This window comes from Bos grunniens, chromosome 22, assembly GCF_055505025.1.
Source record: "Bos grunniens cultivar Pamir isolate PY7600 chromosome 22, Bosgru_T2T1.0, whole genome shotgun sequence".
In the NCBI taxonomy this organism is placed as follows: domain Eukaryota; kingdom Metazoa; phylum Chordata; class Mammalia; order Artiodactyla; family Bovidae; genus Bos; species Bos grunniens.
The window spans coordinates 15497248-15514216 of NC_141186.1; the positions used below are offsets into that span (position 1 = coordinate 15497248).

Below are 16969 nucleotides of genomic sequence, written 5' to 3' on the forward strand. Positions count from 1 at the left end.
TCTTAAGGTGAACAGTGAACTTTTATAATTGGTCTAAATTTTCTAATGACCTTATTCTTCTGTTGCTTTCATGTTAAAAACCTAGAATTTTCCTTCCTTTTGAGGCCTCACATCAGCTCTGTGATGTGAAGCTCCTTCTGTGCATTTTTAATTCTTTGATGACACTTGAATTAATCTAAAGTACAGTTGGAAGGGACTGTGGTGAATTTAGTCTAGCAAGTTTTCCATTGATGTTGAGAGACTGAGAGTTCATCACAGTTCCCTAAATGGTGAAGCGCTAGGTAGCTTTCAGGATCAGCCTTCCTAACCCTGTTATATTTATAATCTCACTTCTGCCCGCTGGCCTGACTTCACCCACCCCACCACGTGTACTCTGCTGTCCATTTCTCCTGTTTCCAGAAAGGGTGTCCCACTGCTCCTTGTGAGGGCTAAGGCCTGATCTTTGGGCTGCCCCATCCTTGGGTGTCCTGCCTTTAGTATCCTTTGCTCTTCCTTTGACATAACTTGCCCAAGTTTTCTAAGTCACTAAGTCATGTCCAACTCTTTGCAACCCCATGGACTGCAGCACGCCAGGCTTCCCTGGCCATCACTGCCTCCCTCAGTTTGCTCAGACTCATGTCTATTGAGATAGTGATGCCATCCAACCATCTCGTATAATTATCTTTTTATGTGTAGATAACTTATTTGTAAGATTCTCAAGGATTAGGGGACTGTATTGTCCCCCGCAATTTATCCCCGACAATTAGGGCTGAAATATTTGCTAATAAAAAATTAGACTCAGTGTTCCTTCCTTAGCCTGAAGGAATTGCATACTTTGTCCCTCAAAGGAGGCAGAATATTTCATTGAGTATGTCTGTTTATTAAGATTATATAAATATATATATTTCAGGGAAGTTGGTTTATTTCATTGGTGTCAGTTGAAAAGTAAATTGAATGAATAATTATGTACAGAAATTCAAAATTTTAGTAACCTCTGCCTTTCCTAGGTTATAAAGGCAGCACATATTCACTGCTAAAAATTTGAAAAGAACAGAAAAGTATAAAGAGAAAAAAAAGCTGTAATTTTAACATTTTTTTAAAAGTATATATGCAGACAGATTATATGTTTTAAAAAAATCTGGGATCCCGTGCCATGAAATTGAGTGTGTGAATTTTACTTAACATTTTATTGTGACAATTTCCCATGAGATTGAATAGATTCAAAATATACCAGCAGAGTGTTGTGTTAGGTGTACCATTTTCTTACTGTAGACCTTTTGGTTATTTCTGATCTTTTTTTTTTTTTTTCAAATATAAATGTCCCTGAACGTTGTGACTAGGTATTTGTCTGTTTCTTTAAGACATAAATCTATTAGTAAGATTATTAAATCAAGGATATTAATTATTTTAAGGCTTTTAATACAGGTATTGCCAAATTGCTTTTCAGAAAAGTAATCTGTGGTGCCAGCAGTATGAGAAAATTCCCAAATGCTTCTGCCTTTTAAGTCAAAATCAGTGAAATATTAGGTGCCGATATTTTTGTTCATGGATTAGTTTTTTTTTTTCTTTTCTGACATTCTTTTTTGAGCACTTTTTCATGACCGTCTTTGTCACATCAGCAGCAGGGGGTATAAAAAAGATGATATGGAGTTAAAATGAATTTTGAAAGTATTAATAAAAGCTCTGGAAGAGAGATTTAGATTAAATTTTTTAAATGCTCCATAGATTCCACCTTACATTCTGTTTTCCTGGCAAAGGAGCAATTGTGGGTTAGCTTTATTTATTTTGGAATAATTTCTGGATGCTAACTTGTGCTTAAATCATTATTTATTATGTGGGCACTTTATACCAGAGCTGTCACCATACTAATTTTTAAAGACTCATTTACCCTCAGGTAGAAATGGTGACATGCCTAGCATTTTTCATCACTTTAACGAGAGGCAGTTCTGTTGAAGAATTTGAACTTATTAGCTGTGCTGCTGGTCAAGGTTTTGTGGCTTGGATGTTAACCCCTTTCTCTCTACAAACGCTAAGTGCTACTTTCCATCAGTTAATAGATTGTCTGACTCCTCCTTTCATTCAAATCCCTGGAATATAGCTTGCTCTATTTAGGGAAAATAAAGATTTCTTAAACCAGCACTTTAAGGGATAGATCTGCGTTGGCAACCCAGTCGCTGACTTGAGAGACTAGAGCAGACTTTTCAGCCTGGCGTTCCTGGTTACCTCCAGTGGCCCTGAGTCCATTAAAATTGACTGCCAGGAAGAAAACTTTGAGGACATACTTTAGTAAACAGTTACTTTACCTTCCCTTGGCAAATGCTTTATTAGACATTTGGAGGTACGTTTTTGCCAATTGGGCCATTTCTCATAATAAATGATTGAAAGCTTCTAATTTGCAGTTTCTGTCTTGATTCCATCCAGTGGCTACAGGCTGATTGTGATACCCACATAGTAATAGTCACCCAGTCCAGTGAAGAACTCTAGATTCTTCCATAACTTGGGACCTGTTGACTTGTTTGTGATGGTTGCTTCTTCTTTTTTCTTTTTTTGGCCATGCTGTGAGACATGTGGGTTCTTAGTTCCCAGAGCAGAGATTGAACCCAGGCCCCCTGCATCGGAAGTGCCAGATCCTAACCGCTGGATGACCCTGGTTGCTTCATCCTTGCCTTATAGCCTATGTTAATTATGCCCAGGAAGAGTACCAGTCCAAAATTGCGGAGTACTGTCTACTTTGGATGAAAAGAACAGCAGCGGTGACTGCCACTGGGATTGCGTTTCTGTTTGACTTGGAGGTGACTGATATTCCTGGAGGACTGAGTCTACTGCCTCCTTTTCGACCTATACTGTTTCTGTTCTAGGTATCTTTGAAATGTTAGCAGTGAGATCAGGGCAGCAATTTTCGTGAAACGTGCGTTAGTTCCTCTACTTGAGTTGACTTTTCTCTAAACGTAGGTTTAGTCTGACATTTCTCATGAGTAAGAGTTACAGTTTTCATATTTTTGCTGTTTGTGAAAGATACCAGATAATTTCCATGTATAAGAAGCTTAAATACAGTTTTAGCATGGTTGTATAAAAACTCATCTCTTAGATGTCTATATTGGAGGGCGAGCACTGGCACAGATCATTTTTTGAGGCATGTAAATTGTTTGGAAGGTTTTTCTGTGTTTGAATACTAGTGGTCTGGTTTAACAGGGGAAATTTATAATATCCCAAAGTGTAGAGAGGCTATGGAGTACCCTAATTTTTGCATATGGCCTTTTTTGTGTGACCTGCTTTCTCATGCGATGGCTTGCTTGGTAATGATGACCCACACGGAACCACCTTTGTTGAGCGTGCTGTGTGAGTTGGAGACACACTCCAGTGGTAAAGATGTCAGTGAAAAGCTAGAAGTGAGTTTTGACAAGAATAACAGGGTGCATTCCAAATTGACAGTAGGTTTAACAGAGGCTGGTTGTACAACTGTTTTCAGCAGCTTGCAAAATGTGTGTAGGGCCACCCACACTTCCTTCCTCTTCTCCAGCCACACCCGCACACTTCAGTTGCTTCTGCTCTCTTCAGTAAACTGGGAGAGCATCAGTGTATTCTTGCAACACATACCAGTACTTGTTTCTCAAACACGAATTTCCATGTTATAAACACCCTCGACTGGATGGTCTGTTTCATTTAGGTCCAGCCGCGTCATATCCATGTATGAGCAAATGCTATCATAAGTGAGAAGACCACTTTAGAATGGCCTGATTTAGGGCTCTTGCTGTTTTAAAAGATGTCATAATAGTTAATGTAGTCATTAAAAATGGTGATTTAGAAGAACAGAGTGCATGGAAAAAGTTCATCCTGTAGTAGAGGAAAAAGTAGTCCTGTGACCTCATATACAATAAGCTTTGTATAGAAGCCCAGGTGTAAAGAATGTAAACTTAAGCCTGAAGAGAGGCTATCCTTGATGTTATAGATGTTTTTTGTTTGTTTTTCATCTATGGTGCTTTTCTGTATTTTCCAGATTTTCTAAAGTGAACTTGTTTTGTGGAAATACTTAGAAAATGGTTGCAACTTCCCCTCATCCCCAGTGTGTATATGTGTGTGTGTGAGTGTTACCCCATTTTGTGTCTGGCATGTATTATACATAGAAAATAATTTGGAAGGCTGTGTCCAAAATGTTAACAGAGATTATCACAGAGGATAGAATAATGGATGATTTTTAAAAAAAATGTCCCCCCCTTTTTTTGGCCAGTATATATGTTCTGATTGTATTGTTTCTTGCACTGCATAGATGTTTCTTTCATAATTGAAACAAAAATACTGAAAGGAAAGTAATTGGTCAGTTGAAAAAAGAAGAATATAAAGAAGAATATAAAGAAGATATAAAGTTATGTATAGAATGATCACACCTAGGGTTTGGGGGAGGACGGATACATGTATGAGTATGGCTGAGTCCCTTCACTGGTCACCTGAAACTGTCATAATATTGTTAATTGTCTGTATTCCCAATACAGAAGAAGAAGTTTAAAGAAAAAAGCAAATAGTTAGATTTTGTGGGGTGCTTTATTGAAAAATCATCAGACTTTGATACCCAACTAGAGATTAATTTCTTTACCAATCTATAGTATCCATTTGCAGTTTAACACACTTTAGGAAACCAAGCAGTCCACGACTCTGTGCGACCCCACGGACTGCAGCCTGCCAGGCTCCTCTGTTCATGGGATTCTCCAGGCAAGAATACTGGAGTGAGTGGGTTACCATTTCCTTCTCCGGGGGATCTTCCCAACCCAGGGATGGAACCTGGGTCTCCTGCACTGCAGGCAGATTCTTTACCTTCTGAGTCATAGGGAATTTTGTGAAAATAGAAGAGAGACGATAGCTCAGTAAATTCAGTCTCTTGAGGTAGAGGGGAAGACTGAAGGAATTTCTACCTGGGTGGAGGAGATTACTATCATCATGACCGTGGTAGTGGTGGTAGCTAGTATTTACTGACTGCTCCCTCTGTGCCAGGCTTTATTTTAAACACTACCTTTATTAACTGATTTAATTCACCGCGACCTATGCCATGCTCCTGCTACTGATGTTTTCTAATGAGGAGACTGACCATACAGAGACGTCAGGTTTTTCTCAGGTCCAAGTGGCTAGTGGCTGGTAAGCTGGCATTCAGATCCAGTCATTAGCCTTAACAGAACCAGTCCTCAACCAAGCTGGACCATCACACTGCCTTGCCAGACTGTGGATGAAACTGTTGGAGAGAGAAGCAGGTGTGGGTAATGGGAGGAGCTATTGTATCTTACTTGGAGCTGAAGGAGCAGGTTGGCATCCCAGAGTTCACCTTTCTCTAGATGTGGGCCTGTGCCGTTGACTTTGCTTGGCCCTGTCTGTGTGAGCAACTGTCTGCATTGCTCTTCATCCCCTCATTCCCAGCAGTAAACTTGTTTTCACAGCCATCTTTCCTTCTTCCTCCTTTCATCTTTCCTACTTCCCCCAACCTCTTCACGTGCTCTTTTCCCAGAGCTCATACGAGCTTGAGCTTAATGATTACCTGGACTCATCTGTAGTATGTTGTATAAAGTGCCTTGGCCTAGTTTGAATGTTTAGAACTAGAAATTGTTAATACGATGTTCCAGTGTTGAGGAAAGGCCTGCAAGGCTGCCTTAGTTCCCTCCCTGTGTCCCGAGCTTAGGTATCAGTGATCCCCTCACATGCTCTTTGTTCCTGGAGTTTCTGTTTTACTGTCAGGTGGAAAGCCTCTAGTGTGGAGCTGTTGTGTGTGTCCCCCAGCGCTACTGTTGACTTTTGCTGGCCTTCTGGAGGACGGAGGGCTGGAGAGGTTGCCCTCCTCGGCTATTGGAGTGGGTATTTCATGAGCCAGAGAGGCTCCTGCAGGCATGTTGGGCTTTGAAGCCTGGCTGAGCAGCTTGGAGTCGCAGGCTGCTGCTTGTGGGGCAGGCGGAGCCTCCTGGTGCCTACCTTGCAGGTTCCTGGTGAGGATTCATCGCGTTGCGGATTCGTGCTCATTTCCCAGGAGGCATTTCAAAAACAGTGACTTTACTCTTCATTATTATAATTCCCTCCTCCTTCAAGTGGAATAATCCTTTTACTCTGTCTGCCTGAACCAATCTCCGTGTATCTGTTCACTGTGAAATCAGTTCAGTTCAGTAGCTCAGTTGTGTCTGATTCTTTGCGATCCCATGGACTGCAGCACGCCAGGTCTCCCTGTATTGACCAGCTGTCAGAGTTTATTCAGACTCATGTCCATTGAGTCGGTGATGCCATCCAACCACCTCATCCTCTGTTGTCCCCTCTCCTCCCACCTTCAGTCTTTCCCAGCATCAGGGTCTTTTCACTGTGAAATACCTGTTGCCTAAAGATTCCTTGAACGGGCTGTAGTTGACAGAGGGGAGAAAAATAATGGAAGACTGGGTCACTGAAGACAAATTCTCCATTTTTATTTGTCTCTCAAGTTAAAACAAATAGAACTAAACTAGTATCTTTCTGTTTTCTTTTAGGAAAAAGAAGCGACTAACAAAACACAGTGATAACAAGGATTACTCCACATGCAATTTGCAGGGTATGTCTTGGAGTTGGTACACAGTCGCCTTTACTTTACATAAGCCACATCTTAACATTCTACATTGGTGTTCAGAATGATTTTCAGGCATTGCAAGATCCTCAGATATCAAAAATGATTTAATTATTTCCTGTGTTAAGTTGCTCAGTTGTGTCTGACTCTTTGGGACCACATGGACTGTAGCCCGCCAGGCTCCACTGTCCATGGGGATTCTCCAGGCAAGAATACTGGAGTTGGTTGCCATTTGCTCCTCCAGGGGATCTTCCCGACCCAGGGATTGAACCTGGGTCTCCTGTGTTGCAGATAGTTTCTTTACCGTCTGAGCCACCGGGGAAGCCTAATGGTTTCCTATACTAACTCAAAATACACTTGATAATATGATTAAACTATTTTAAAAAGTGTTGAATAACAAGGATATTTTTCCTTTCACATTTCAGTTATTTGTAACTTCCTGTTTTTTTGGTTTATAATTGTAGTTTGATAGACACTGAAAGTTACTCAGTCGTGTCCGACTCTGTGTGACCCCATGGATAGTCCATGGAATTCTCCAGGCCAGAATACTAGAGTGGGTAGCCTTTCCCTTCTCCAGGGGATCTTCCTAACCCTGCAGGAGACCTGGGTTCGATCCCTGGGTTGGGAAGATCCCTTGGAGAAGGGATAGGCTATGCACTCCAGTATTCTGGCCTAGAGAATTCCACGGACTGTATAGTTCCTGGGGTCGCAAAGAGTCTGACATGACTGAGCCACTTTCATTTCACTTCACTTTCAGACAATGAAAAAGGGATATGTGTATCCAGAAAAGTACCCAAAAAGTGAATTCTTTGATAGTGAAAGCAATTAGTCATTTTACTATCGGTAGCTTGTCATTAAGAAGATACCCTATGAGATTTTTCCCCATGAACTTACTAGTAGATTAAAAATTATTTCACTGTGCCCTTTTGCTAACCCACTTTTGGAAAGAGAAATGACAATGTGAATGGTGATTATCTGTGGGTGTCTGAGACCCTAAAAAAAAATCCTGCCCATATCTGTATATTCCTTTGTAATACATAAATCTTTAAAAAATAATTAAAATGTAAACCAACTGAAATGTGTTTATAAAGCCTTGATTTCTGTGCCACTTTCCAGGAATATATCTAAAGTGATAAATGAAAAAGTAAATATTATATAACTTGGGGGCAGCCTGAAGAAGTTTTTTTTGAAAGCTAAAGTTGCATATGTAAGCTTGTGCAATGGAAACATAAACTCAGGTAGAATTTTAAGAGTTATTACTGCCCTTATAATTAATCAAAGCTAAAGATTTAAATATAGTTTTCTGCCCCCTGGAGTTAGCTTAGAATTTTTGTTTTTGAAAATTAAATATGCTTAAATTAACTTTATTTTGGGGAACTACTATCCAAATAAAGAAAGATCTTTCCTCTTGGATTTTCCTGTTATCAATAAAATGAGCAGCTCAGATGACAAGGATAATACACAGTACAGAAGAAATTTGCTTTTTCTCTAAAGAGAAAGCCACATAAGCCGTATCTTAACAGTGCAGGTTTCTCATTTTTAAAAGTCTCAATAGAAATAGGATTTTGTTTCTGAAATTAATTTGCAGAAACAGTGTAGAACAGTGGTTAAAAGCACAGACTTTGGTGACTCTCAGCTCTTTAACACACTGGCCTTAGAGCCTAGGCCAAGTTACTCACTGGTTTTCTGCCTCAAAATGAGACTAATAATCCTATCTCTGGGGGCAGTTTTCAATTAAACAAAGCACTCAGAATTACTCTGAGGGTAATTTACAATTACAGAGAAGTTTGAGGTGGCCCCAGATATGTGATTCAGATCATTTTAGCCTGCATGGGAGAATGACTGTGAGAATATTTTTTTAACTTTCATGATATTATTACCCTAAATATAATATTGTTTAGAATGGTCATATGTTTATAAGAGGTCTGTGCTTTGAAATAAGAATTCAATTTGAACCTTCAGCACTTACCTGAAACACAATGCTTTCTTGGCTATAAAATGGGAATAATACTGACCTCTTAGGGTTGTTCAGATCCAATGACACAATCTAATCTGATTCAGTTTTTGCAGACATATGTAGTGGGTTTTCAGTAAATGTTAACTGTTAGCTTTTCTTCTGTTGTTTTAAGCAAAAATGAGATTTAAAGGCATTTAATGCTAGTGCTTAAAAAAAAAACAACTTTTATGTACATACAATTTAGATTTTTGGGATATTATCACCTAAGTAGGGTAACTGCTCTAAGTACTGTTAATAAAAAGTTACTGAAAATGTGAAACTGCATATGGGAGCATCAGAAAAGGCTTCACTGCATGGATTAATGTGCACTAATAGGAAAGATCTAGTCTTAGGAGACGGCTGTATTTTTCATGGGATTTGGTTATTCTATTTAATTTTGGTAAAAAAAAAAATAATAGTGTGAGTTTAGTCTCTGAGATTTAAAATGATGTCTTAATTTGTATAATAAACATTTAAAAATTTTTCTAAGTCAGGGTCATTTATAAGAACCTATTTCTGTATTTTAAGGTTTATACTATAAAGGTTAAGAATTTTAAACTCGCATATAAAATGAGGTTTTTAAAGCCAAATAATCTTTAACATGCACATAGTTTAAATGCATGCTTGTGTGTTCTTGAAATGTATGCACATCGTGGTAGGTTTTGTTTGGGAGTTGGAAAACCATAATAGAAACAAGCATAACGGATAAGCACAAAGAATAAGTACCCATCAGTTAGCAAATATTGAAACACCTAATGTGTACCAGATACTGTTCTAGGTACTAGTGAGGCAAGAGCAAACAATTTACTTGTAAATATTTTGAAAAAAGTTGCATTTCAAAATTTGAAACAATTTGATTACTTGTTCTATATAAAACACTGTTCTTGGCGTTAGCAGAGGGTAGAAATAAAACATGGAACCATAGAGTCCTCAAGAACCTTGAGGTCTCAGGATGAAGATGGTGTGTACTGTAGCCTATAAGATTAAGACTACCTGGGGTGGAGGTGTCTCAGGTGCTTTGGAGATACAGGGGAGGGAGGTAGATGAAAATACCCCAGAAAACCAAACTATACTCTTCTGGGAGAGTCAGAAGTCTTTACTGAAGGGATTTTATATTAAATAGTGCTGATTTTGGAATAGCAGGAAGAAGTTGTTGGTTTCTGTCCAAGTGTATATTTGTTGTGTTTTCCCTTTCTAGTCAGTCCCAGACTTCTTTTTTAAGATGCTAATTGAAATTACTTTTGGAAAATATTCTTCTTTAAGTGCTTTTTTAAAGCATATCAAACTTGCCAGTTTTCTTATGACATCACTGAAAAATTGTTTAAACTGATTAACTTTGTAACAGTTTGCAAAATAAAACGGCATTTAAATGATCAAGCTTTATAATGTAAACCCTAAATCTGTAAATAGGTAATTATAAATGCTCCTGACTGATTTTATGTCAAAATATATTTATTTCAAATTGAAGCTATAAAAGGATAAGTCACAGAAAACTTAATTTTATTTCTCTTACTTTGTAGATGTCCATGACGATATTGAAAATGAATTCCTTATTTTCACCAGATATATGAGAAGATCCATTTTAAACAGTCTAAATATTTTTTCTCACGTCGGACCACCATGGCAGGATTCAAGCGAGGGTATGATGGGAAGATTGCTGGATTATATGATCTGGATAAAACCTTGGGTCGAGGTCATTTTGCAGTGGTTAAACTTGCCAGGCATGTCTTTACAGGTGAAAAAGTGGCAGTAAAAGTTATTGACAAGACAAAATTGGACACACTAGCCACTGGTCATCTTTTCCAAGAGGTGAGATGCATGAAGCTCGTGCAGCACCCCAACATCGTGCGCCTTTACGAAGTGATCGACACCCAGACCAAACTTTATCTTATCCTGGAACTCGGGGATGGAGGAGACATGTTCGATTACATAATGAAGCATGAGGAGGGACTCAATGAAGACTTGGCCAAGAAGTACTTTGCTCAGATAGTTCACGCCATATCTTATTGCCATAAACTCCATGTGGTTCACAGAGACTTAAAACCTGAGAATGTGGTCTTCTTTGAAAAGCAAGGTCTTGTAAAGCTGACAGACTTTGGTTTCAGCAACAAATTTCAACCAGGGAAGAAGCTCACTACGAGCTGTGGCTCTCTCGCATATTCTGCCCCAGAAATTCTGCTTGGTGACGAGTACGATGCACCCGCAGTAGGTAGGTACCTTTCAGTATTTGCTGTCTTGAATTCTACTGGCTGAAGTGTAGTTGGTCAAATCAGTTGTTGTTTATGTGAAAATAATTTCTAAGAGAATTTCTGTTAAATGGATCTTAGTAAACAGATTGGGTTTCATGACTTCTGTGTTTCACTAAAGCTGTCTGAGTTTATTTTACCTTATAGCTAGCTAATGTCTAAAGTATATTTGTTAGCACAAAAGAAAAAGAGTGAGTTACCTTTTAATGTAACCTCTCATCAGCCTGTTTTGTTTTCTTTTTAGGGTCTAGGTGCTTTTCCTATCTTTTTAGATATTTCTAGTTATTTCCTTCCTGTGAATACATTTAAACAGTCATGAGACCCGTATTAGAAAGGTACTGGGAATATGACAGTGTATAGCGTGAAGAATTCTGACATTGGGATCATTTATTGTGACCTTGAGCAGTGAACTTGACCTCTCTGCTTCATTCATCATCCAAAGAATAGATCAGATATGGGTATTGAGTGTTATCTTGTTTACTTTTCACAGTGACCCCTGTGGTGGTTACTGTCTATCTTCCTGTATAGGATAGAAAGTTGATAACAGAGTGCCTGCTGTGTGGTGAATTCCAAAAGAGTGGCAGCTCTTGGCATTCCACCCGCCTGCTCCCTTCACTCCAACACTTCCTCACGCTCTTACTCGTCATGAGTTACTCCGTTGTGACAGAGTGTTTATTGCTTTTCAGCTTGTGTCAATTTTGTCCCCTTGGAATCAGATTTGTTGTGAAGGTCATTTAGGAATTTATTTTCAGTTTTTAAGGATTTGTTAATCTGAAGGTGTGGTCAGCTTTTAAAATTTTAGGTTTAATTTTAGAAAAATAATCCTAATATTACATGCATATGATATCAAACTTCATAGATAATGAGCCTTTCATTTGCATTCTGGTTATTTAAAATGCAGGTTATAGAAGATTAAAGGTACACATTGAAGAGTGCTGATCTTACGCTGAATACCCTGTGCACCAAGGCACTGTTTTTCATGTTAGACTATGTGTTCTGGAAAAGAAAGGGTTAATAAGTGGTTTCTACCCACTACAGATAACCAGGCTTCACTGAAGGCTTTCATTAGAATATTTGAGGCAGACAGTTTTTGATTAGTGGAGACTAATATGCAGATGAGGAAACATCAATGTGTCAACGTGAAAAGGATATTCAGCCTCACTAATAATCAGGGAAAGGCAAATTAAAACTATAGTAAGACACTGTTTCTTACTTTTCGTATTGAGCAAAGCTAAAGGCAGACAAAACCAAATGTGGGTAAGACTATAGAACATGAAGAACTCTTGTACTTCGTAGATGACAGTTTGTCGGTAACTAGTAGAGTTAAGTAGACATCCTGAGACCCAGTGGTTCTGCTTCCTGTGTATGCACCGTAGAGAAGCTCTCATATATGCTGGAGATTTTCAAAGAGTGTTTTTAGCAGTATTGACTGTTCATCAGCAGGAGAATAAATTGTTCATTATTCATATGGTGAAACTACAGCTTAGTGAAAATTAATGAATTATGTCAGCATGGCTGGAGTTTCACAAACTTGTTTAAGTGAGAAAATGAGTAAAGAGTACATACAGTATTAGAACATTTATACAAAAGTTTAAAACATACAAAGCAGTATGAAACATTGTTTAGGGCTGCAGTACATGCAGTGAAGTATGATGAACGTGAGAGATCAAGGTAGTTAACTTCTGAGGTGCAGGCCTGTCTACAGGATTTCAACTGTATTGGTGATGCTTATTTCTGAAGTTGGGCAGTGAATGCGCAGGTGTTCATTGTAATGTTCTTTTTTCCCTCCTCTTAAACATTGCATCATAGAACTTTAAATAAGCTTTTAAAAACGAAAAGAAAATTGTCTGAAAGGATAATCACCAGTCTGATAAATGGTTAACTTATGTTGGTAAAGTGGAATTGGGTAGAGTTCATTTTCATTATCTGTATTTATTTCCATACATTTTGTGTAATTGTGTGATTGAAATTACCATAGAATTGCTTTGGAAAACAAATGGAAAGTTGCATTTCTGTTAATGTAGTATTAGTTTATTATGCCAAAATCAATCACTGATTTTTCACAGATACTTAGCAAAATTAGTTGAGGATAAAGATTAGAATCTGTCACGTAATTATCAGATATTGTTAAGTAAAACAACTTTGGTTCAATTTTATAAGTTTTTTAAGAGTACACTGATCCTCAACATAGAAAATTAGTTCAGAAATTGTATTTTATTATATTCAAAGATTCAAATTTGATTTTATTTAACTGCACTTTTCTTTCTGTATCATTACTTTTTCTTTCACTTTTTATTCTTTCTAGGACCTTTGAGTTTCCCTTCTGATTTCCTTTTTAGTGTCTTGAAAGTTTTTTTCCTTTATTGTCCTGATTGCTAATGAATAAGTCTGACTGTGTGTTGTCTTCTCCCACAGTGTCTGGTAACATCTCAGGAATTTCACTCTGCAGTCATTGTTCATCGCTAAACTTTACTGCTTTGTTTCTTGTTGAGATTTTTTTGTTTTTTAAAAATTCAAAATGGATACATTTATTTTTCTTTTTAGCTATTTGGTTTTAACTTCTAATATTAGTATGTTACAGTCAAATATGCCTGATTGGTTTCTGCTTTGGAGAATATTTTTAGATTTTCCGTGTGGTTTAGTACATGGTAATTTTTGGTTACACTTCCCTGTGTGATAGAAATATTTGTATTTTTGGTACATATAAAGTTTTTATACATAATTGAGATTGTTAATTATGTATTTTGTTCCTTTGTGCCATGTTTTTATTCTTACCTGTTATTTTTTGAGAGGATTATGCTAGTCCCTTACTCAAGTCTGTCAGTTTTGTATTTAATCAGTTTTTGCTTGTACCTGTTATTTTCATGCTGTGTTAGGTACATAAAAGTCTGTATAATTTATTTTACATGATATGAAACTGTGCTTATTTGCTTATTGCTTTAAATCCCATTTGTCATTTTGTTTCAGGTTTATCTTAAACAGTATATGGCTTTATTAGGTGTGCATAATCCGTAAGACTTTTAATAGGTGAATTTAGTGCATTCACATTTGTTTTTACTGGACTATTTGGACTTATTTGTGCTGTTCTGTATTTTTCACTTGCCTTTTTATTTCATTATGCCTTTTGCCGTACTTCGTTGGCCCTATTCAAGTTTTCTTTGCTCTTCCTTTAGTGGTTTGCAAGACGTGCAGTCTGTTTCTCTGTATTCGTGTCTACTCTTAATGTCTAGAGTTAATATTTGTTTCATTCCCTCTACCATGCAAAAAACTATAGTTTGCTTTCACTTTCCTTTATTTGCTTTTATTTTATAAAAAAATTTTACTTTTGAACTTAATTTTACTAATTTTTTGGTTTACCACTGATTTGCCTCCCTTCTGTCTTAGATTACTTTTGTTTTGTTTTTAATTCTTTAGAGAAGATTTGTGAAAAGTTTCCCAAGTCTTTGTCTGAAAGTATCATTGCATTTGAATGGTACTTTGGCTGGGTATAGAAGTACATATTGAGAATCGTTTTCTTTCCAACTTTAAAGATACTTTCCAGTCATCTTTTGCTTCAGATGCTATGGGGGCAAAGTCTCACGTGAGATTAATTTTATTTTCATTGTTGGGCTGTACTTTTCGTGTAATCTGTGGTGCATAGTTTCACTTCTAGAAATGCCGTTTTCAGTGGTTTTTCTTGGGTGTTCTGTTTGATGCACTTGGTTCATGTCTCATGCTGCGCTCACGTTTGCTTGGTGCTTGGGGATTGTTAGTTGTGTGCTTAACTTTTTAATTTCTTTTTGGAGATTCTCTTAAACGTGTCATTACTCAGTCGTGTCCGACTCTTTGTGACCCCATGGACTATAGCCTACGAGGCTCCTCCGTCCATGGGATTTTCCAGACAAGAGTACTGGAGAGGTTGCCGTTTCCTTCTCCAGGGGATCTTCCCGACCCAGGGATCAAACCCAGGTCTCCTGCATTGCAGGCAGATGCTTTACCCTCTGTGCCAAAGGGCAAATACACATACCAATGAGATTCTCTAGTAGTCTGCAAATGCAGTGTCTGAGTAACCTCCAGTTGATGTGGGGGAGGAGCAGAGGGTGGCCTGGTATCTGGTCTTAGTATTTGACAGACTGTCAGACCACCTCTGCCCCTGTGCCCACAGTCACCACCCTGACCTGGAACAAATACCTGCTTGTTCATGCTCAGTGAGTTGCAGAGTGAGAGAACTGGGTTCATTCTTTTTTAAAATTTTTTTGGTGGATTCATTCTTGTAGTGATTGTCTTCAGTGCAAGTCTTTCCTATTTTCAGACTGTCTTCTGGAAAGGGCCGACACAGATGCTTCTATCAGCTGGTTCCTCTTTTAGTCTGATCCTGTGTGCCATCTACCTTTGCTGTCATATCTAGAGATTTGTGGGGAGAAAGAGAGCTGGATCATACTCAGTGAGCTGTTGATTCCGGTGCCTCTGTTGACTTTCAGGAATGTGAACTAAGTTGACTTCACCGAGTTAGAAGGGAAAAGGAAAAAAATGGGATTATTCAGGCAAGAATACTGGAGTGGGTTGACATTTCCTCCTCCAGGGGATCTTCCCGACCCACGGATTGAATCTGCTTCTCCTGCATTGGCAGGGGGGTTCTTTACCACTGAGCCACCAGGAGAAGACTTTACTCTGCTTTAAAAAGCAAAACTATACTATAGGTTTCTTCAAATATAGAAACTCTAAAATGAAAAAAACTGTTTCTCAGATCATGCACAGAACTTTTCAGTTGTAAAACCCTGACATTGTTTATATCTTTCTACTTCACTACATTTTTTAAGTTTAGTTTCAAGTTGAAATGAACTAGATTTGATACCGAAAACTTTATCATCTCACTTGAGATTCAGAGGCTTCCAGGGAAGTTAGTTTTGGAATTGAAAACCTCTATATTAGGTGCTTCCTAGTTTATAGACAAACAGTTTCAAGGATGAAATATTAGATCTCTTCATTAGTTTACTATTTGCTAAATTAATATGCAGGAGAAGTCATTGAAAGCTAAATTACGTAAGACGTGGGACCGTATTAGTACGGTGCACAGGTTTGGACTTAGAAGTCAGTGCAGATGAGCTTTGGGGATGTAAACAGAAGGTCTGTATACACTGTCCACAATTTGCAGTATTCAATAGAGATTATTCATGTGTGCAGTTACAAGAAGGTATGCAGAAAACTAGAGTTCTTTTTATAAATCTGTGTTTTGTCCCACATTAAAATCTTACTCTCAGTAAACTAGGAATAGAGGGGAACATTCTCAACCTCATAAAAAACATCTTCAAAAATCTACAGCTAACGTACTTAATGATGAATGACTGAATGCTTTCATCTTTATGCTTTCCAAGTTTAGAAACAAGACAAGGATGTTCACTCACCACACTTATGGGGCATAGTACTAAAAGGCACACAGAGTGGAAAGGAAGAAATAAAACCACCTCAATCTGCAGAGGACATGATTTTCTGCATTGAAAATCTCGAGATGTGTATTTACAGAAAAATTCCTAGGAATGATAAGTGAATTCAGCAGGATCACATGATACAAGATCAACACACAAAAACCAGTTACATTTCTCTATATTAACAAACATCTGGAGCCTGAAATTAAAAATGGTATATTTACAGTCCTGTGAAAGAAAATGTATGTATCTAAGAAAACACATATAACAAAATAATTCATGCTGAAAAATGCAAAATGCTAATGAAGGAAATTTAAAAAGTCTTAAATGAATGGAGAGACGAATCATATTCATGGATTGGAAAACCAGGTAGTACAGATGTCACTCTTGCTAATTGATCCATGGGTTTAATCCAGTTCCTGCCAAAAGCCCTGCAGAGTTTTTCAGGACATAGACAGCATTATTCTAAAACTTGGGTGGAAAGGCCATGGACCCAAAATAGCTAAAACAATATGAGAAAGAAGAGCTGGAGAGGAGTCGCTATTATACCACTCTGGAAAATAGTTTGGCGGTTTCTTATAAAACTAAATATATACTTCCCATACAGCTCTGCAGTTGCACTCCTGGGAGTTTATTTTCACATGAAAATCTGTATGTGGTTGTTCGTAGGAACTTTATTTGTAATAGCCCCAAACTGGAAACAGGTCACATGTCCTTCAGTGGGTGAAGTTGTGGTGCATCCTTGCCCTGAAATGCTATGCAGCAATAAAAAGGAACAAAC

General features: G+C 37.9%; 1 protein-coding gene across 33 annotated transcripts in view; it reads left to right on the plus strand.

The window, feature by feature from the left end:
• The window catches only part of SNRK (SNF related kinase), a 160576-nt gene that overhangs the window by 83913 nt on the left and 59694 nt on the right, over positions 1-16969 (plus strand). For 27 of the 33 annotated variants that reach the window (XM_086366248.1, XM_086366249.1, XM_086366250.1 and 24 more), the window contains 3 exons: positions 6468-6529; positions 10058-10177; positions 10273-10746. In XM_086366248.1, the coding sequence (XP_086222374.1) occupies positions 6468-6529; positions 10058-10177; positions 10273-10746 (656 nt within the window). Of the gene's footprint in view, positions 1-6467; positions 6530-10057; positions 10747-16969 lie in introns of all 33 variants that reach the window. The other 6 variants (XM_086366253.1, XM_086366256.1, XM_086366254.1 and 3 more) reach the window with 1 other exon arrangement.